Source organism: Macrobrachium nipponense, chromosome 37 (genome assembly GCF_015104395.2).
Source record: "Macrobrachium nipponense isolate FS-2020 chromosome 37, ASM1510439v2, whole genome shotgun sequence".
NCBI lineage: Eukaryota > Metazoa > Arthropoda > Malacostraca > Decapoda > Palaemonidae > Macrobrachium > Macrobrachium nipponense.
The window spans coordinates 18,745,235-18,768,525 of record NC_061097.1 but is presented as its reverse complement, the minus strand read 5'-3'; the positions used below and the strand labels follow the sequence as shown (position 1 = coordinate 18,768,525).

At 36.7% G+C, this 23,291-nt stretch overlaps 1 protein-coding gene across 3 annotated transcripts in view; it reads left to right on the top strand.

Moving 5' to 3' along the window:
* Positions 1–270: 270 nt before the first annotated feature.
* LOC135209046 (ras-related protein Rab6) overlaps positions 271–23,291 on the top strand; it is a 90,955-nt gene continuing 67,934 nt past the window's right edge. For all 3 annotated transcript variants that reach the window (XM_064241589.1, XM_064241587.1, XM_064241588.1), the window contains exons 1-2: positions 271–474; positions 12,964–13,022. In XM_064241589.1, coding sequence (XP_064097659.1) covers positions 405–474; positions 12,964–13,022 — 129 coding nt within the window. In that variant the 5' untranslated portion in view covers positions 271–404. The remainder of the gene's footprint in view (positions 475–12,963; positions 13,023–23,291) is intronic.

Here is a 23,291-nt window from a genome sequence, read left to right as displayed (position 1 = left end):
GTCTCAATAGCTATGACAGACACAGACACTTATAAGCGATTCTCTTGACTTATAGGGAGAACTAAGCCTATATAAGCAAACATAAGAATAAAAAAATAAAATATATAGTCATTAATAGCATGGTAAGATTATAAATACAGATATGGAAAATAATCAGGATAATAAACTAAAACATAAGATGTTGAAGTAGCCATGACAGAACAGCACCGTACTACTGGTGCTGCCACCTGTAGGGGAACCCTAGAAGCTTGACACTTCACCGGAAGTCAGACAACTCAGTACGTGGCGGACGGCTGCATTGCGACGTTGTCTTATCTGAGTGTTAATTTGGTGAATTTTAACTGTGTGGGCAGACCCGTAGAGGTCACAGGGACAAAATTTATCTCATAACGCAAGATAATACCATGTCCATGTCGGGCGAATTCGGAAACCCGTTGAGGAAATTCAAGCTCGTCTTCTTGGGAGAGCAGAGCGGTGAGTATATATAAACATCTTCCATTGCGTCCCTAATTTCTCCCGAAATTACGTTTCTCTCGTCGCCCAGGATTATTTGCGAAGTATTTCACGAAAAGTCGGATGATCTGGGTATTGCGTAGTGGGGTTAAGAATTGGATTGGGGACATGGGATGGGTTAGAATTTTTAGGGCGTGGGGACGTGGCATTGATTTTCGTGAATCAGCTGGTTCGGGGGACTGGCTGGTTGGTGTGGGGGCAGGAGGACCCCGTCGAGACGGGGGAGGGGGAGGGGCTAGATCTGCACGTATTGTGTCTTCCTCTTCTCCCTTTTCTTATTTTTGCGATAAAATAGATTTCGTCAGATTTGGCGGTTTTCATCCATTTCACGACGTTAGTGTAACGTAGGCTAGTATATTCGCACGGTCAGGTTCCAAGGTTATCCCGGTATTGATTTTGAGTGACGTTAAAGACCATCCTTGTTCTAGACTCGAATAAATTTCGCCCCATAGTGACACTTGTCTTTTATACACCTCCGTATTTGTATATTTACTCATATCCCAATAATCCGACAGTTGAATATACATTCTAAAAACATAACTTTGACCAGACACCCAACTATGATAAATTACCGGTAGGCAATGAATTTTGTGCTTGTGCATCGAGATTGATCTGTAGACTCAGTCAAATAGATTGCATAGGGAAGCCATTCTAGAAGGATCATCATGTTTCCTTTAGTTTAGCGCCATAGGCCTATTAGACTCTGTGCTCTGGTTAACAGTGGTTTCTGTCACGGGTGAAAGTATGTGAATTCTTAGGGGATGAGTCATTGCATAGTTTTAGTAATTGGTTCAGCCTTCGTGGATTGAATGACCTTCTGTGCTTCCCAGTTGCATTGTTAATCAGAGAAAGACATACATACTTAGTTTCTGATTGTACACTTTGGGTTTTGAGAATTTGACGTTTTATTGGACTTGGTACCTTCACTAACCTATGTCTAGCCCTGGTCCCAAGAAAGCAAGATTAATAAGACTTGATTGAGTGAATAGATCTTCCTCTAGTATGTTAGCCTATACTTTGTGGGGGGGAAAATAGTTTTGGAGAGTTCCTAAGCTTGGTAGTAGAGGGCCAGAAAATATTCATCAAGCAGTGAAGGAACCGTTATCAGTATTTGGTCAATATAATACAATGTACTTTGCAGGGATTCAAGATTTTACATAAACCCCTTTAGTTATGGTAGGTTAGGTCTAGCTCTGGTGGTTACACATCCTTTGTTCTGCAGACGACAAGTCCTGAATGTTGCAGTTTGGGTTGCTGATGATTGAGACATGATAAAAAGATGGTGTAATGATAATTGATAGTCATGTATTTGGGCCCTTTTTACTTTTTGTTAATTCTCTTTAGGACTGGCTATCTATTTTCTTGAATCTGTACTTGTTCTATTTTTCTATTTCTCCGCAAGAATGCACCCTTCAAGAGTCAAGGATTGTGCAACTCTGGTCTCATTGAATTACTTTTTGGTATTATATGGCAACTATTCATTGTTGAATATTTTTCCTAGTTAGAATACATTTGAACTTGTTAATGTGATCTTGGGTGCTATGATTTACCTGACTTAAGGTGACCCAAAAGTTTATTGATCAGTGGCACAGGATTATTGAATTTAAGGACCTGCAATTTTTTAGAGTTTATTTCTTTGTGTTTTTTCAGTTTTACAAAAAGTTTTAAACATCAGTTGGGCTTATAGGGAAATGGTTTGGGAACTATTTTGCACAGTGTGACGTTAACTTTATTTTGCGCAGTTTGCTGTTAACTTTGTAAGTCACAATTTTACTTGCAAACACCGAAGAAGCATCCTTGGCCAGCTATTTAACACTGTTAATATGGCAGCGTTTGAGATTGCCAGCGATAACATTTGTTTTTGTGATGTACATGTAGTTCTAGGATAATATACTAGACACAGCTGCATTTACTGGATGTTACCAGAACAATACTATTACTCATCAGTTTAAGACTTGACAGGATGTTATGCTTTAGAGATAGATGTAGGGATGGTAGATTCAGAAATTTAAAGTTTTTGGCACAGTATCTGTTGATTTACTTGTTTGTAAATATTTAACTTGTAACTTTGAATGTACATGCTAACCTGAACAGTATTGATTTAGAGGTGACCTTTTATTGGTGCAATGATGTACCTACACTTATTGAATTTTTTTTGTTATGGGAGCCCAATTATGCTTTTATGTAATTTTTAAAATTTTTTTTCTTATTATTGGACCTAGTTATGCTTTTATTTTTATATATTTTTTTATCTCTTTTCACCCATTAGTTGTATTTTTCAACTTGAAACTATTCGTGAGTAAATCATTTTTGTCTAATATTTGGTTTGGACATAAATCTTTTAATTTTTTAATATCTGACATTTATAGATAGCAACTTATGGTTGTGGTACTCAGTTAAGCCCCAAGTGAGTTTTTTTTTTTTTTTTTTTTTTACAAAATATTTTCAATAAATTTTTCATTGCATATTTGTGATATTTATACTACTTTACTTTTTTATTGCTGTAATTGTATTGCAGCACAGTCGTGTATAATCAATCTGTATTTAATTTTCACAAAGTTAAAGTGAACTGCATTTTATGAGGACAAGCCTGAATATGGTGAAATGCCATGCAGAGCATTTGTGGATTCTGTGGCATTCCATATTCCAAGGTAGATGACAAAATTGGGGAATGTGTGACATTTAATTTAGCATTTAGAACTTTGAGGGATGCTCTTTTCTGAGTGTGTGTGTAGTTATTTTCTGAATGTTGAATTTTAGGCATATCTTCAGTTCTGTGTTACTGTATTTTGTGCATTTTCCAGTCTTATTCCATCATATTGTTTTTCTAAGGTGGCAGGAAATGTAGGTACCAGCTTTAAAGGTCACAGGTATTTTATGCATTTTACTTACAATAAATTTGGCTGTGCAGTTAGTATATGGGTTCATTTTGTCATTATTGATAAAACCGGTGTTTTGATTCTTGTTTGGAGAAGTTTGTGGACCAAATGGCTCAATAGACACACTTCCATGATTAATCATACCATTGGTGGGTGTACATGCTGTGTGAAATATAGTGATGAAAGTGTTATATTGTTGATAATCTCATATTGACTTTAAGCAGAGATTCCAATATGATTTTTGTTTTACAGGTGTCCAGTTCTCTTCTCTCCTTCAGTAAAGTTCATGTATTGCAATTGTTCAAATCTCCCTCTCCCTCTTGGAAGAATACTTGTTTATAGAAGTACATATATCACGTGTATTTTGCTTACGCTATTATTCTGTTACTAATTCTTTGTTTTACAAGATTTCCTTTTGAGGTTAAATTTTACAAACTTCATTAGTTTACCTTTTGTTAAATTGCTTTGATAGTGATGTGTGAGTTGAATAAGAAATGGTCTTAAAATTCTTTATTGGAGGTAGAGAACTTAGCCTATATTTGTAGTGTCTTCTTAGAATCTCATTTTAGTGTGATTGATGGTAGAATTCAGAGAAATGTGTCATCAATCTTATCAGCTGCTCTGAGAAAATGTAGCAGAATCTGATTCAAAATCTCTGCTCTTTGCTGCGGAGAGTTTTCTAATTTCATGCATGACGTGGTTTTGTGGTGTCTTCTGGTCTTTAGAAAGTGGCCATTACTGAGGTTTTCAGCCTTGGTTTTTGTAGTGTTTTGTCTAGTTTGGTGTGTTATTTTAATACAATACGTATCGTTTCAGCAACAATTTTTGAAAGAGTTAGGCGTACATGAAATGTTTGATATTCATTAGTATGTAATTTCAGTTCTTGCGTTGCCTTTAGTGCATATTTTCATGGACTATGCATCCCATGCTAGTGCAGTATGGTAATTTTTTTTGTATTATATATATTTTAGTGGATCTAGGACCCTGCTGTGTATGATTGAATTTCAAGGTGTTTACTAGTAACACTGTGTACCTCTTATGCAGTAAACCCTCAGAGTTATGTCCTGATACTGTATATGTAATGGGCATGGGATTGGCAGATCTAGGGTAAGGGCATAACTGGGCTCCAAAATGGCAGAATGGTAAAAATTTGGAGGTTTTTTTATTGAAATCTTATGTCGTTTCCAAGACATCCAAATGATTAAAAGTAACGTTTTCTCACAATTCTCAATGATGTCTTTTTTCTTATGATTTTCAACGATGTCTCAAATCTTTAATGCTGAAGACATTGATTTACTTTATCTTTCTCTGCTGGAAGTTAACTAGCCATTTGCTTAGCAGGCAACATGATGTGATATAATATTCTCTGTTCAAATACTTACGTATATACTAGTTGTCTGTCAAGATCTTTTGAAAATTGGTTCCTTTGTTTGTCTGTCAAGATCTTTTGAAAATTGGTTCCTTTGTTAGCCCAATTGCCAAGATCTAATAAAGTTGTTCCTTAGTTAGCCTAACTACCAAGATCTTCTGAAGATTGTTCCTTAGTTAGCCTAACTACCAAGATCTTCTGAAGATTGTTCCTTAGTTAGCCTAACTACCAAGATCTTCTGAAGATTGTTCCTTAGTTAGCCTAACTACCAAGATCTTCTGAAGATTGTTCATTAGTTAGCCTAACTGCCAAAATTTTCTGAAGATTGGTTCTTCATTGGGTTTTGCTAATTTTTATTTTTTATCAAATTTTTGCTTTGTGCCAGGTGAGGGCTCCCTGTGTATTCTTCTTAGGGATTTTTAAAATTTGAATAATCCTGATGCTAATTATGCTGTAGTCATTAATTTGGTCACACTTTACAAAAACTGACCACTGGTAGTGTGTCCAAACATACCTTGTACATACAGTGGACCCCCTGTATTCGCATTCTGAGCATTTGAGGACTCACATATTCGCAGATTTCTCTATGGACCATATCTACCCATTATTCATGGGAAATTCGCCTATTCACAGTATTTTTCTATGAGAAATATCCACAACTTACTGTATTTTCATATCAGATTCATGATTAAATGCACTTTTAGTGATAAAATATTAAAAAAACCAGGTCTAAGCATTTTTAATAGGCTTTTCTTGAGTTTGAACTAATAAAATAGGCAGTTCTAAGTGTTTTTATAGGAGTTCTAAGTATTCGTGGGGGGTCTGGAATGCATCCCCCGCAATTACTGGAGGTCCACTGTATACCCATATGCATACTGCTTACAATTTTTGTCTGATGTTCTATACATACACGATGTAAAAGAACATGCTCCAACCTGTCTGTTCAAAGGGCAGAGATGTCAAGGGCTATGACAAATGTACTGTATTTTCAGTCTTGCAGATATAATGACCAAACATCAATGAGTAGTCTCCAGTTAATCGTGCCTTACAGAATGGAATGACTGTATCATTGAAATATGGGTATGAATAAGCAAGCTATGCATATTTTTTGTGATGCTTGGATGTCCTGTTTTAGTTCATGACGTTTGAATCTCTGTGTAGTCCGTCTTCAGCATTTAAAAGAATTGATACTTGGTTGGGCTGTGAAACTATGTGAAAAGTGCTTGTATGTATTTAAGAATCATCAAAATAACTACTGTACTAGGCTTTGATGTGGTAACATTTGAATGTACATATTTACCCCGCTGCCAATGTCCATTAGAAGTAAGCAAATTAAAGGAAAGGGGAACTTGCTGAAAAGATATTTTTGAATAAAATATATCAATCAGATTGGAGTTTGGCTAGTGTGAATCACAATTATATAAAATAGAGTACTACTGTATTTTCCTAACATAATGAAATCCTAATTTGGGATTGGGTAAAACAATCAAAATGCAGATTTTCTTGTCACATGTTCAAAATGGCATCATCTAGGAAACTATTCTACTTTAAACCTATTCATTTTTACTAAGATTTGTATTAAGAATGTAGTAATGAAGGGAATGGAGTAGATAAAAATCAAAATCATGATACAAAGGATAGTATGATTGGTAAATAAATTTAAGTAGAATTGATTTTACTAGATGATGCCGTATTTAACATAAGGCAAGAAAATCTGCATTTCACTTGTTTTACCTAATCCCAAATTAGCATTTCTTTATGTTAGTATTATATATATAATTATATAGTTTGAATTGCTATATCTATCTGCTGTATATATCAACCCTGTGAATTAATTCATGCACCAGAAATATGTGGAAAGATTATCATTGCATTTGTCATATGGGAGTGCACAAGATATCATTAATTATCGTTTAAACCAGGCTTCTCCTACTCTCTTTACTCTACCCATTTCAACTGGGAAGAGTGAAAATGGCCACTCTTGAGTTCGTCCTGGTGGTGGCGAGACTAGCGCCTTCTATGCACCGTTAAAATGATGACTAGTGTGTCAATGGACTTAAGAAAATGACTATATCAAATGTTTAATTGTAGCATTTAACATTAGTATCTAGAATTTAGGGATATTTTGTGCCAGTGGGATTTCTTTCAACACAGTAAGTGGGTTTCAGGTGGCTCTGTTGACCCTTAATGGATGGGCTCCATCATATGAGTATTGAAAACAGGTTTTGGGTGGTGGACGGGCTAACTCACAGTGAGTATCAATATTGCGAGCCATACGATTTTGATGAATATGGCGCGGAAGACCTAAAGAGCACTTCAGTGGTCTATAAATGACTGTGGTAACTGTGGTTTCTTGGCTCGGGGAGTCTGGAATCAGTATGAATTTAGACTTGAGGGGGAATATATTGCCGCTGTCTGTCCCATGATGCCTTTTTACTTATTTGCTCATAAATTTACCAAGGGATTGCTGCTGGTTTTAGTTCTTATCTTTCATGATAGTATGTCAGCTATAATTGTAATTTTGCAAAGAAAAATACAAAGAAATAGTATTAGGAAAAACATGTATGCCACCTAAAGAGTTACTGCATCTTGTGAATCTTGTAAATATTTTACAACAAATATACTCAGAATTTGTTGCTGTTTTTAGTTCGTATCTGTTATGAAGCTGTATGAGCTAAAATTATATTTTAACGAAATAAGATAAAGTAAATTATTAGGAAAACATGTAAAACTTGGTAAAATTTACAAGTGTCTTGCAAAAGAAGCCCCACATCAGGTTGTAAATATAGTAGTCACTTTCAACTTCTTGTGCAAGGCATGTAAAATATTTTAGAATTTTTTTCTTATACCATGTGCATTTGCATATCTTCCTCTTCCATTGATGTTTTTTTTTTTCTTAAATTGGCCAACCTTAAAGTCTGCCCAGACTGACGGTGTGCATGATATGTGCTTAGCCCATCTCTTAAGGGTTAAAATATTCTTGATTATAACGGCTTTGTTAACATAGTTTTTGGGTGTACTGAGTGTCTTTTAACATGGTTGGTGTATGGAGCATTTGTTGGTTGGGTTTTGTAGTTTAGCCTGAATTGACAAATTTGTAACTAATATGTATTTTTCACAACTAACAAACCTGAGGTCTTAACATTAGGATTTTACTAGCGCCAAGCTGGAAACCGGTAGAATTAAAATTAAACTTGTGAGATCCAGGGACTCAGACGAGGTTGCCAACTCTCTATTCTTTGTTCTTTTAATAGGAGCCTTTTCATCTTTTCTCCGTATTTTAAACGGTCTTACAGGCGAAACTGGTATCTGTGCTCTATCCTTTGCTGCACTTTTCGCCCCCAACGTCTATTTCGCCAACGGCATTGTAGTCGCTCTTAGACTCTTTGTAGTCTCTACTGGCAACTCCGCGTCGGCCGCTAGCCCAGCGACCGTAGACTCTAGGTTTTGAATCTTCCACAGGTAAGGAACTTGGTTCAGTAGTGTAGGAGTAAAGGAAGAATACATCTGATATACTACCAGAGCAACAGGGTAAACCTGTGTGGCTATGAGATAAAATTGTTTTCAGTAGATAAAGGTACACTTAAGGTTTTGATCAAGGAAGATGAATTTCAAGTCATGGACCTTATAGGCTTGTTCCATATGAATACTACTCTTAATATAATAATGACGATAATACATTTTTTATATTGTAACCATTTATACATATAAGGTTATCCATGATTTACATTGCTCCCTCTGCAAAAGTAATACTTATATGTACTGTATTTAATTATTTGAATTGATGATATTAGGCATTACTTAAGACTCAGGGCTTTAGATGCTGTACATAAGGGTTCCCTTATCTACAAATTTTTCTATCAAAATTTGTATATTAGTACTGTACTGTTCTAATGATATGTCAGTTTCATCTGTGGTTCTTTACCATTAGACGGATAGCTCAGGGTGGTAGTTTCCTTTTGTGTATGTTTGTTGGTCTTGGTCAAATCTTGTATCTCAATTTTCGATCTGATCCCTTCATCTGATGGACTTGAAATTTTGCATGGTAACTCAATTCCGTGGGCAATACAATCTCGCATGACCAGTAGGTCAGAAGTGATCTCTCCCAGTATGTCAGGTTTTTGACCTGATCCCTTCATCTGATGGACTTGAAATTTTGCTTGGTTACTCAATCCCAGAGTATATTTGTTGTAAATTATTTACGAGATTCTCAAGATGCAGTAACTTTATAGGAGGCATACATGATCAGTAGGTCAGAAGTAACCTCTAGTGGCCCTACAGTGACCTCTCCCAGTATCTCCGGTTTTCGATCTGATCCCTTTGTCCAATGGACTTGAAATTTTGCATGCTTACTTAATCCTGGGGTCAATACAATTTTACATGATCAGTAGGTTAGAAGTGACCTTACAGTGACCTCTCCTAGTATCTGAGGATTTATCACAAGTTCTTTGACATGGTAAATAACCTTCATTGGCTCAACAGGAAATCAAATTCGTTAGCTACAATCATAAATCAAGTACAATTTTCTGTCAAAACTAAAAAGTATAAAATAGAAAAATATAGAAAAAAAGCGTTTATTAAAATGCACTAAAAAGTGAACAATAAATTTTTTGAGATGCACCAGGATTTTCTTACCATTAATCATGTCAAAAAAATTAAAGCTATGGCATCAAACATTTAAAGAAATGCTACAGTGAGATGCAAAAATATATTTCTTCTCTCGTAGTGTTTTGGCATCCACGCTTTTATTTTTTTGACATGATTAATTGTAAGAAAATCCTGGTCTCAAAAATTTATTTTTCACTTTTTAATGCAAATAAAAATTTTTATATTTTTTAAAATTTCATATGTGATCTCATCTGGAGATCACATGTCTTCGACATGATTCATGATGCCTTTTGATAGCTTTACGTACCAGTATTTACTAGTAGTACAGGCACTCCTCAAGTTAAGGTGATCTCAAGCAACATGCAGTTACCTGAGCATGTTGATTACAAGGCAGCAGCTAGAGCTTTTCTGTCACTCTGTGTCAGTAAGTTTAGGGAGGTAAAAGTGCAGCTCCTTTTGCAATTGGAACAATCAGCTTGGATTTTGCAGGTTTGTCTTTGCTGATACTCGTAGGTTGTCCTTGCAGCATTGGCTGGCCTCAAGTGACCCTCCCTTTTAACCTCGTGCCCTTGAGCCAAGAAGTGAGGACCTTACTTGGTGGCCAACACTGAAGATGCTTCGCCTCATGGCAAAATAAGAAGCTCCCATTGTTCTCTTTTGTTCCAGGCCACTAGACTGCTTTTAAAAGCCTTTCAGTGCTCCTAGGACAATTGGATGTTTTAGCCTTTTCTCTTTTTGGTCTGATTTGCCAGGTGATCACTTCTGTTTGTAAACTCTGAGTATTGGATGACTTTCAGAACTATTGGATAGACCCATGCTGATTGGTATCCCACTCTGCTTACTTGTCTTGTTGAGGTGCTGAGAGATTGTTTATTGGTCCACTCCTCTGTTTTAGCTGTACATTTTGTGGTACAGTACTGATAATCTTGCACCTTTTGCCAGATTGTATAGAATTTACAGGAGTCATTGGTCCTCTGCTTATTATCATGATAAGGAACATTACATATTTTCGTGAAGAGATAGCAAGCCAGTTAGTTGAGGGACTACCCTCCTACTTGAGGAGGAAGGTTCCTTCATAAAAGGAGTTTTGTATATTTCCATAGAAACAATTAAAAAGCACTGTTAACATGTTTTCACTTAGGTATTTAAACCAGTCTTTTACCATAATTCCACCTCAACCAGCTCCCTTGGTCCCTGATGCTATGGAAAGAGTCCCCATTAAAGAATTTTTAAATTTTCTTTTCTTCAGTTTACTTCACTTCATTATTTCTCTTTACTCTCCTCTTTTATTCAACTGACTTCAGTGCATTATTGGTTTCGGTCTGACTATTTGTCTCCTCTTTTATTCAACTGACTTCAGTGCATTATTGGTTTCTGATCTATTTGTCTCCCCTTCCTTATTATACTTTTACATATTTTGATTTAGTTCTTTGAGGTGGTTCTCATTTCACATTTTTTAACCACCCATTAACTCAATTTGTACAGTAATTCTGTACAGAACCTACAAGAAGACTATATAGTGAAAGGACACCGTTTGTGAAGAGCAGATTTACTTTTGGTTTCATTTTAATTACTTTTTGGGGCATGTGGTGGTATATTGTAGGTTTTGTCCATGTTTTTGTTGTAAGGATAAGTCAAAAAGAGCAAATCACAGCATTTTTGGGTGGATTTTTATTGAAGGAATGTGTTTCTTAGAATTTTACTAATTGAAAACTTTCAGTGTTTGCATTTGATATTAGTACAAGTCTTGAAATTAATTGCAAATTGATATGGTTTTAATTTGCTGATAGAATAGTTTTGGAAAGGTTGTAAATAACAGTATTTTTTTTAATTGCAAATTATTTATCTTGGGTTTGTTTTGAGAGTGACGTTAACACATTAAAAATGTTCTTGTTGTTTGTTTAGGGATGGATCTTTGAGTTTTTGCTTGTTTATCAGCAGTTAGTCTTGAAGGATCTTAAATGTCTTGGAATGTGTTAAGTGAGAGAGAGGCTTAAAAGGGTTTTAAATAGATTTTGAGTTGTGGAATTAGGTTTTTTGCAAGAGTTATAGTAGACTGTTGATTTTTGTTTTCAGAAGTCTAGAGGAGTTGTCGTTGGTATGTTTGAAAAATGATGAGCTGAACTAATTCTGTTTATAAAAAAAAAGAAAGAAAGAAAACGTGGCAATCTCGAGTGATCTGCATAACAGTGGGCTGCATTTTTCCTTTTGGGAAGAATAAGTCGGGAGTAATCTTAGCTATATTTTTGGATGTCTAAGGAAAGAAGTAGTTGTTCAACATTTACGCTTTTGAACAAAAAGGCGAGGGTTAACGTATGTGGTTTCTTTATTGTACCTGGAATGGAAAAAATCATCAGAACGTTTGTCCGATATGTTAGTCTTGCAGATCTGTTCTATTTCAGGTTTCTTTGGCGTTTTTAAAATCCACAAAGTATCTCGTTATTGTTTTAAGGTTTTCAATTTATAAAGGCCGTCGTTAATGTTTTTGGTTGGCAGGTTCCGGTTTAATTCATTTGAAATGTAGCAATACATTGTCAGTCAGTTATACTTATGTTGCATTAGTTACATTCAGTGAAGAGCTGAATACATTACATTCATTTACTGGAGAATAAACTGAAACAGGGCGTTATGTAAATACTCCTACACAAAACGTCCCATAAATAATTGTGCTTCGATCACTTAATAATCTAATAGTTCTAGCTTTAATACCGATTTAAGGCCACTATAATATGCCCTACGGCTGAAGGCACTAGAACCAAACAGATTATGAATAGTGTAATGACTCCATTGTTAAAAATTCATTCTGTTTGCGCGGGGGAGGTAAATACTTCATTTTTAATTATGCATTGTTTACGTTGAAGTAGGCCCTGCTTATCAGCGTTGCTTAATTAATGAAAACATTGTTCGATATTTTTTAAGTTGGGTGGGGCGTCCTGAGTTTTATTTATTTATTTATTTTTTTTTTGTGAGGTAATGTAAATGCTTTCGTGTGTGAACTTTACCTTTTGTTAAATAAAACATATGGAGTTTTTAAATACAGAACACGGAATTCGGACACATCATGCATTATACGGTGTTACGCGACACGAAGCTATACCGAGAGATTTAGCGGTTTATCAGAATTCGAGTATAATACTTTGCATGTGTGTTTTGTACTTCGTGATTTCCCGTCTACAATCGATCTCGGCTACCTCAAATTTCGTGTACGTGACGGATTGTAAAGGGACGACCGAAAGATCACGTAAACCTTTTGGATTTTTTTTTTTTTTTTCAGCTAGGTATCGTTTGGTAAACAGAGATACTGTCGTAATCAGGTAGACATTTTTTCGTCTCAGCCAGCATGGGCTTTGCGTGTAATAGAGAGAGAGAGAGAGAAGAGAGAGAGAGAGAGAGAGAGAGAGAGAGAGAGATTACAATATCATATCCTCCTTCAGTACCATGTGATTCTTGCGAAATCATATAATTTCCCCCATACTCTAATGCTCGTTTCACCCTTCAAGCAAAAGACCCCCAACTGGGCTGCTTTCTCTTTATTGCCACCACCATCATTATTGTTATCATTATTATTAATGGTTAATATTTTCTTTGTTTCAGTTGGGAAGACCTCGCTCATCACTAGGTTCATGTATGACTCGTTCGACAATACATACCAGGTAAGGTTGAATGTTGCTCTTTAATGTTTTTATTATTATTATTATTATTTCTGTTCTAAAGGGTCCACAATAATACAAAGTGTAAAAAGTCCGTGTATAATTTTGAAGACTTTACAGATAGCTTTCGAACCCTTCCCTGGGTTCATCTTCAGTCCAAAAAATCATTTTTTGAACTGAAGATGAACCCAGGGAAGGGTTCGAAAGCTTTCTGTAAAGTCTTCAAAATTATACTCGGACTTTTTACACTTTGTATTATTGTGGACCCTTTAGAACTTTATATATACTCTCGTGATAGAGAGTTTTTCCCTACTATAATCTACTATTATTATTATTATTATCTTATTATTAATATTATTATTATATTATTATTATTATTTTGTAGTGTGCTATTGTTCATCACTCATTTTAGCGTCTGATCCCTAGAATGATTTCTTCATTAGGGGGTTAGTGGCGTCAGTGCATCCCACGGGATGGATGCTCTGTAGGAATTACCAAAGGTTCCTTGCAGCGTCCCTTCGACCCGTGGCTGCATCCTCTTTCATTCCTTTTACTCTACCTTCATTCATCTTTCTTCCATCTTGCTATCCACCCTTCCCCACCAATTATTTCATGGAGCAACTGCGAGGTTTTCCTCGTTAAACCTTTCAGACCTACTTACTCTCATTTTTTCTCAGCGCTGAATGACCTCATAGGTCCCAGTGCTTGACATATATAGCAATTATTTTTAACTTTTTACATTATCACGAGCGAAGAAACGAACTTTCCGCTGAGAAAGAGCTTTGTTGTCATCGTCTCAGGGATACTTATTAAATAGTTTTCTTTATTATTTTTTTTGGAAACACGTAAATAGTGATTGATAGGGTCGGACAGATAAACCTCATGACAGAGCACCCAGAAATAGTGTCAGTTGCCAAACAGTGTGCTCTTGACAAGAGGTTTTGTCTCATAAGTGCAAATTCTCCAAAAGAGCCTTGACGCATTAGCTGTAGTTATGGAACCAGCACAAATTCTAAAATTTGAATGATCCGTTAAGGTCATCTTATAAACTATTTGTTATTGGTCTTTTAGTGAAAGCTTTTATGTTTACAACACTGGAATAATTACTGGCGTTTAAATGAAGATACAATACCATTTTTGTTTTATATCTTGACTATGCGTTTTCAAATTTTAAGGATTCTCGTCATCTGAAGTTGGCAACCACGAAGAACTTAATTTTGCTGTCAGAGTTAGAGTTATGGACGAACTTGAGTGAACTTATGCAGTAGCTCATGAAGTGACATGAATCCCTGTCTTAGACGTCAGGTTCCATTGCTATATCCGCATTTCTTTGTACCTCTTGACTAGTGTAATAGATCAGCTTGCGGATAACTGGAATTAGACGACACTAATTGGAAAGGGTAGCTTTGTGCAAACTTTTGTGTATGTTTAGTAAGCCGCTCTCCCACAGTACTGCTGCTATGAAGTTACTCAGCAGGGTTTTTTTTTTCTTTTTTTTTTTTTTTTTTTTTTCTTCTAAATAAGGCGGCCGCTCTCGCCATTGTGTTTTGGTATGTAGATGGTCCTTCTTCTCAATAGTGGTTAGCATTCCATCTTGAGAGAGAGAGAGAGAGAGAGAGAGAGAGAGAGAGAGAGAGAGAATCAAGGGGTAGATAGTAAAATATATAGATATGATACAAAACTATTTTCTGAGAGAGAGAGAGAGAGAGAGAGAGAGAGAGAGAGAGAGAGAGAGAGAGAGAGAGAGAATATCAAGGCTAGATAGTAAAATATATAGATATGATACAAAACTTTTCAGAGAGAGAGAGAGAGAGAGATTGACTGACTCAGAATCAAGGCGTAGATAGTAAAAAATATAGATAATGCAAAACTATTTTCTGAGAGAGAGAGAGAGAGAGAGAGAGAGAGAGAGAGAGAGAGAGAGAGGATATGTTGTAGGCAGGCTCTTGACGAGTGGGTCGAAACGAGGCGTGGTTTGATATGTAGGAGATTGTATTGTATTTTTTTCTCTGTGGTATATCACCGTGATATTTTATTTTCCTATCCATTGTTAGGTCATTTTCCTGCCCGTCACACTTGCCCAGTTTCATCACGCATTTCCTATTTCCTTTTGCTCGATTTATTCGTTCTATGTAAGTACATGGCTCTTATGGGCAGTGCGATGCAGATTATGCAAACGTGAATCCATCTTTTGCTTGTTTGCTGTTGCTCCCCTTTTCACATCCATATGATGTCGGATTATATTCTTAGCTGTACAGTTGTTGTGCAGAGTGAGATAATTCGGCTAAAGAAGCCACACTGGCCGTCACTTAAGTTTTGTGGAAAGAAATAGAACGAGTATTTAACATGTAACCTAAGCTATGTTTTTTCGTCAGTCACTTTCATCATCACAATACTTCTTTCGCATTTCTTTTGTGCTTTTCGTCTTCGGCAGTATTGTCATTCATATCACCATCTTCAATTTCCTCTCTCCTCTCTCTCTCTCTCTCTCTCATCTTTTACTCTCTCTCTCTCTCTCTCTCTCTCTCTCTCTCTCTCTCTCTCTCTCTCTCTCTCACGGTAGGTGAGTAGGACTTTTTCTTTTTTTGTAAGTCACTAAGTCTGGCTATTTGGCAGCATTTTACAAACTGTAGGTGCGACGTAGATTGTTCCCAGGGCTGGTAAACATTCTCTCTCTCTCTCTCTCTCTCTCTCTCTCTCTCTCTCTCTCTGTCATAACAACAACAACAACCAACAACATTTTACCCGGTCATTCCGGGTCAGAAAGGCAATTGCACTGCCGGGAATGGAATGGACAACCCTCACGAAAGGTAAACAAACGCGACCCAGCCCCCTTTTGGATACTGGAGAGAGAGAGAGAGAGAGAGAGAGAGAGAGAGGAGAGAGGAGAAGAGGAGAGAGAGACTGACTTAGCAGGCGTGTTTTAAAAATAGGAATGAGGAAAAGAAGCCTTACCTCCCGACGTGGTCATGAGCAGGAAACGCCGATGACTTGGAAGTAGTAAGTGTTTGCTCTCGATACGAGTGCCTCTGATGACGTCGAATCCCCACGTGACGTCATCTGGTTATCGTGGCGAACGAGGAGAAAAAAAACCTTGATCCGTATCTGAATTTTAGTGAATCTCTCTCTCTCTCTCTCTCTCTCTCTCTCTCTCTCTCTCAGGGGGTTAATGCCATCAGTGGACCTTAGCGGTACATTGTAGGCATTATTTAAGTTTCTTTGCAGCGTCCCTTTGGCCCCTAGTTGCAACCCCTGTCATCCCTTTTACTGTACCTCCGTTCATATTCTTTTTACCCTATCTTACTCTCTACTCATCTAGCAATTGATTCATTGTGCACGTGAGAGGCTTTCCTTTTGTTAAACCTCTCAGTCCTTTCTACTGTCAATTTCCGTTTCAGCGCTGAATGACCGTATAGTTCCCTGCGCTTGGCTTGTCGCCAAAGTTCTCTCTCTCTCTCTCTCTCTCTCTCTCTCTCTCTCTCTCTCTCTCTCTCTCGTCCGGTGTGGGCGAAAGAGCATAGCGACCTCGCGCGTGGCTCGGTCGCCGTGGGAAGGTAGGTGTCCGTTATGATTCTTGAGGCGTTTCCTCCTTTGAACTGGAAGAAGATATGTTGCTGCCGGTCTGTTTGTGGGAAAGTCTCGTGTAGACGAGTCGGCGGAATTCCTCCGAGCCTTCGTTCTGTTTCCAATGTCGCTATTTGGTTTTTTGATACGGATGTGCAATGCTGAATGTTGATACTGTTGGGTGAAGGTATGTATGTATGTATATATATATATATATATATATATATATATATATATATATATATATATATATTTATATATTCGTAGAGCTTGAAGGAACCAAAGAACTCAACACCTCCTCAGGGTATATACTGTATATATGTATAGATATAGATATATATATATATATATAGAATATATAGATATATATATATCGAATATATAGATATAAATAAATATATTATATATATATACATATAACTGGTAAAAATGTTACAACAGAATTCCATCTAATAAAAGGAGCCCATATATTTTGGCGTCTTTATGGGCTCCTTTTATTAGATATTTTTATGTGTGTATGTTATATATATGTATTATATATTTATTAATGAAAAATATTTATATCAGATTCCTATACCTTGGACATAAACTCCCAAGGGAAATTGAAAGTAATAAGTGCATCTGCCCCAGCCATGATTCGAACCGGAGCCTTTTTAGAAGTGGCCATATCGACTGTAAAGTTAACATCTTTTAGACCGAAGGGTCAGGTTCGAATCCCGCATGGCCAGGTAGTCTTTGGGTACAAGGTATTCCAAATGTGGTTGGTGATTTGAGGTTAGAAATTACATTCGTAGTTTGATGTGTGAATAAAATGCCGTGCGTTTAATATTTCGTAAGGTACAATTACATTATATAGTACATCACGTTAGTGTGAATTTAAGAGCAGTTTTTGGAAGTTCTGTTAAAGATTTTTAGTTTTCTGTAAAAGTAAACTATTGAGATGGCTGTCCGTCTGTCCTCAGATCTTAAAATCTACTGAGGCTAGAGGGCTGTAAATTGGTATGTTGATCATCCACCCTCCAATTATTAAACAAGTAGTGGCTAAAAGTTTCATGGGCTGTGGCAGAGAGTTTCATTGGCCGTGACTGAGAGTTTCATACAGCATTTTACGCTATACAGAAATCTCAGTTGCGACGAAGAAACTTCGGCTCATTTTTTACCTGTAAATATATGAAATTCATTTGTTTTCAATAGCTTTCAGTACCGTTCATTGGTTTTCTATCATGTCTCTTGTTATATAGCTGTGCATTCCATTTGGACTGTTCTTGAGAATGCTTATTGTAAGTTATGAAGAAATGAATTGAGTATTTTATCATCTGGTTGGTCGGATTTTGTTGATATGTGGGAATGCGTTGTTACCTCTCTCTCTCTCTCTCTCTCTCTCTCTCTCTCTCTCTCTCTCTCTCTCTCTCTCTCTCTCTCGTTGAAGCATCCTTTCGGTCCACGACTGTGCCCACTTACAGCATTTTATTGTAAATTGACCTTTTTGGGATATAATATAATAATAATAAAAAAACTTGAACATAATCAGAGCTCGAAATATTTAGTGACCATTTGTGTAGGAAACCTTGTATAGAATACTTCAGGTTGGAGGGTGTTTTAATTTCTCCATTGATATTTTAATTTTGTCGTGCCCGATACGTCTTTGCCCCGTAGACATAGTTTAATTATCCCAGACCCTTTATATATACGATTTATTTATAAAATTAAAATTATATATAATTATATATATAATATATATATATATATATATATATATATATACATATATATACAGAGAGAGAGAAAGAGAGAGAAGAGCAGGCCTTGGGGTGAGGTTCTGATATAGTTCTCACCCTAGTTCTCCCCACCCTCACCCTGTTGTCTTGCCATGTGACGACAGGTGACTTAAATCATTCACTCATGACGGTGCATAAATGTCATGGATAATAGACACTTCGCTTTGGATGTGACGTAGAAGGGAGCAAATATATATATATATATATATATATATATAATATTATATATATATATATATTATATATATAATATATATATATATATATATATAGAGAAGAAGAGAGAGAGAGAGATGACCGAGAGAGAGGCGACGAGAGAGAGAGAGAGAGAGAGGTAGCGTTTGTTTGTGTGCGACAGGCCCTATTCTGGGAGCTTCTTTCCTTTGTAGTAGCTCCCGACCTTTGCTTGGGGTTGGTCTAGTCTTTTACGGTATTCTCTCTCTCTCTCTCTCTCTCTCTCTCTCTCTCTCTCTCTCTCTCTCTCTGCGTGTCTGTCACCACAAAGAAGCATGTTTGCATCAAGGTCCCTCTATAAAATCTTAGAGATCTTTAAAAATGTGTGTACAACTTTTCTATGATAACGTGCTTAAACTGCTAATATTATAAACGAGAAGATTTAGCAATAAACAAAATTATTCGTCATGCTCCCCCCGATCAGTGGAAACTTTACGATACATTTTATTCCTCGCCCCCGTCTAGGTATTCATTGCTGTGTAATTCAATCAAGATCCCCGAGAGAGAGAGAGAGAGAGAGAAAGAGAGAGCGCTTGTCTGATCATCTCATGGGCGTGGTAGAACGAGTATGTCTGGGACGTAGTTCTTTTGGGCTATAATCCTGTTGTGTTTCAGCGGAGTGTCGTCCTTACTGCGCCGTCAGCACGCAACCAATGGGGACATGCCTCCCTCGGCCCACCTATGTGACGACTGAATTCAGTCTGGTATCTGTCAGTTAATTTACTTTTTTGTTTCCCGTTGCTCTCTGCCTCTTATTAGGCCTATTGTCTACATTTTATTCAGTCTCAATTTTTATGCCACGGTCTAACCAAACTTTGGTTTAGTTTATTATTCGTGTATTTCGTTTTGTGATTTTTTCTCCGGGTTGAGTTTTATCCGCTGTCCTGCGTAGTTTCCCCTTATTTAATGTCCATTGAACTCGGTTTTTTATTGCTCCTTCCTGAAGTTTCCCTCTCATTTCCTTTCCCCCCTATTTTGTTTATATGATCTCTTTCCTCGTTTTCCCGTGCTTCATTCATCCCCTTCGATTTATTTCTCTCTCTCTCTCTCTCTCTCTCTCTCTCTCTCTCTCTCTCTCTCTCTCTCTCTCTTTTCACGAACCAGATACCATACGTATATACTGCTGTAGTACTGGTAATCTTCTTAGGTACGAAGACATGTTAGTTCAATTGTATTCCACATAGGAAAATGAACAGTGTTTTTCTCAGAAAATGCCCGACAGTTTCGTCCTCCAGTGGACCTCTTCTTGGAGCGTTTTTTAAAGATAGAGATAAAGTATACAATGCATGAAGAAAGGCCTAAAATCTAAACATATGGAATACTGTTACCAAAATCCAGCAGTTTGAACTAAAATCCATTCAGCAGTAAAATAACAATAAAAGAAGAATAGTAGTTGAACAAATGAGATATACTAAAATATCAAATGAGGTAATACGTCCATTTGAAACACCATAACACTTAGTGCATATTAACAAGCGTATATTATCTGATAGTTAATGGATAACATTATGCAATTTGTACTGGCGTCTCATGACATGTAAAATAAAAAGATCAAATTTATACAAACCAAACGATAAATTAAAACTGTTTCCTTTGCTGTGTACGTCTTTATATAATCTCTCTCTCTCTCTCTCTCTCTCTCTCTCTCTCTCTCTCTCTCTCTCTCTCTCCTCTCTTCTTGGCAGCTTTTGAGCTTTTTTTATTACCTTTTGTTGTATCAATATAGTGGAATACTATACGTTTCGTCTGATTATTGAGAACTTTTTAGTTTTTTCTGTACATTGACTTCCATATTTTTTTTAATGCAAATGTATTGTGTAGTGAAGCTTCATATGTTGAAGTAGTACTGTGAATAGTGAAAGACACTTATATATATATAATATAATATATATATACATCATTATATAATATATATATATGTCTATTTATATATATACTATACATGTATATATATTATATATAGACATTATATATATGTATATATTATATATATATCATATACTATATATCTATATATATATATCTCTTTCGTTTATAACATTGTTTTTCTGACACTGTTTTTTGGTCGTAGGTGGAGTTTATGGCTGAAAAATTCTGTTGAATTGTTGTTTCGACAATTTCTCTCTCTCTCTCTCTCTCTCTCTCTCTCTCTCTCTCTCTCTCTCTCTCTCTTACTTTCTTCTCTCTCTCTCTCTCAAAATTTGGTATCCTTTACAGAATATAAAGTTGGTTGGATTGGGAGTCAATTTTTCAAAAAATATATATTTGTAATTTTTATCACTTCTTTAATGGCGATATGCTGGACATATTCGTGCTATTTTTCAGTACAGAATGTGGGTATCGTCTTCATTATATAGTACAGTGCTATTTCTCTTAGTTATTGTAGTTAGTCGTATCCAAGTCCACACACAAGGAAGGCCTCGACGAGGTAATCCCCCCCCCCCCCCCCCCCCCCCCCCCATATAGTGAAACCGACCATCAGGCAAGCATCAAAGTAATATCTCGTGGAAACAATACGTTCTTTTAAGTAATTTGACGTTAATCTATAAACGCTTACAGTTGTAAAAGAATTAAAAATGTTCAATGAAATTCAAAATTTTCATTGAAACTGAAAATTTTCATTGAAATTAAAAATTTTCATTGAAATAAAGGTTTTCCTTGAAACAAAATTTTCCTTGAAATTCAAAATTTTCATTGAAATTAAAGATTTTCAATAAAGCTCAAAATCTTCATTGAATTTCAAAATTTTCATTGAAATTAAAGATTTTCAATGAAACTCAAAATCTTCATTGAAATTCAAAATTTCCATTGAAATCTTTACGACCCAGTCGGAAACGCCAGTACAACAACGCCCCAATTTACAGGCGGTGGAAATAGATATTAATAGATAGATAGATAGACATGGATGGACAGATCAATATATATACACTTCAGAGCTGAGCGCGGAGGATCACCAGGGATGGCGACTCCATCACCTCTGATTTAGGACGTTGTTGTAATGGCGCGTCCGTCCGTGAAGATTTCAGTGAAATTGTTTGAATTCTTATAAAACTTGACGTGTTCACATTTACGCCCCATTACTTCAAGACCACATGGTGCATGCACGGTTTAGGTATATATATATATATATATATATATATATATATATATATATATATATATATATATATACACCTAGACCGTGGGTGCATGTCAGCTGATGATATCGTGTTATGCAGCACCAACAGACGGGCAGTGGAGTCAAAACTGGAGCAGTGGAGGAAGGCGCTGGATGACAGGGAATTACAGATCAGTAGAAAGAAGACTGAATATTAGTTTTAATAAAGACCAAGGCTCCGAGATTAGTATGGGAGGGACAACGTTGAACCGAGTAGAAAAATTTTGGTATCTTGGTTCAACATTATACCTGGGGATGGAAATTTTGGATGTAGAAATAATATACAGAGTCCAAGTTGGATGGAAAAATTGGAGAAAGATGTCGGGTGTCTTGAGCGACCGCAGATTCAACATAATGGTTAAAGGAAGTGTGTATAAGGCAGTATTGAGATCAGCTTTGACGTATGGAGCAGAAACATGGCCAGTAGAGAGAGTGCATGAGAAGAAATTGGATGCGGCAGAGATGAAAGTGCTCAGGTGGATATGTGGAGTAACAAAAATGGACAGGATCAAAAATGAACGAATAAGAGTAATGCTAAAGTCGTAGAACTATCAAAGAGAGGCTCAGAAAGAAGACTGCAGTGGTATGACCATGTGATGAGATGGGATGAGACATGTAGGGAGGACAGTGATGCAGATGGAGGCGCCTGGTGGGAGAGAGAAAGAAAGAGAGGAAGACCCAAAAAGCGAAGGTGGGTGGATCCAATTAAAGAAGATCCGAGAAACAAACAATTGCTAGAGGGCGATGTGTTTGACCAGAGCAAGGTGGAGCAAAGCTATCAGAATCATCGACTTTCGCATAGAAGCGGGAAAAGATGCAGAGAAAGAAGACTTCAAGATCACATTGTTTTTGTGACAGTCATTACTTTGCTTACCCGATGTTCAGTTCCACCCCGTGAGAGGGTGGGGGATTACCTCCCCGAGCCCCCTCCCTTATGGAAACTTCGATACTGTCGATTGCAATTAGTAATGAAAGCAATAACACTGCACATGATGAAACGCCCATTTGCATTAAGGCAAAATGGCAATAACATTCTTCGTACATCTCTCTTCAAGATTGTGACAAATATATATATATATATATATATATATATATATATATATATATATATATATATCTATATATATATATAATATATTTCAGCCACTAATAATCAACCAGCCTACGGAATTTATTTAAATGTAAGTTGGACAAGATCATGATCATCCAACAGAATAGCCAAGATGTGGTGGCACAGGTCATTGAAGTGCCCCTCCCCCTTAACCCCTTACCCGCCCCTTGGTACTGAGGCAGAATTGTAAATCGAACTATATCCAGTTTGAGAGTCATCAGTTGATGTTATTGCTTCCAATTATGACAACAAACGTATCCGAATCCATAAAGGGAGAGCTTTGACAAGGTAAGCCCCCACCCCCAGGAGGGGAGAGGGGATGGTGAAAGATTGGAGGGGTAGGTCCTATTCACAAGGAACACTCTCTCTCTCTCGCTCACTCTCAGGCAATCGTTAATCCGCGCCCTTTCCGTTGTTATGGCGCCTAG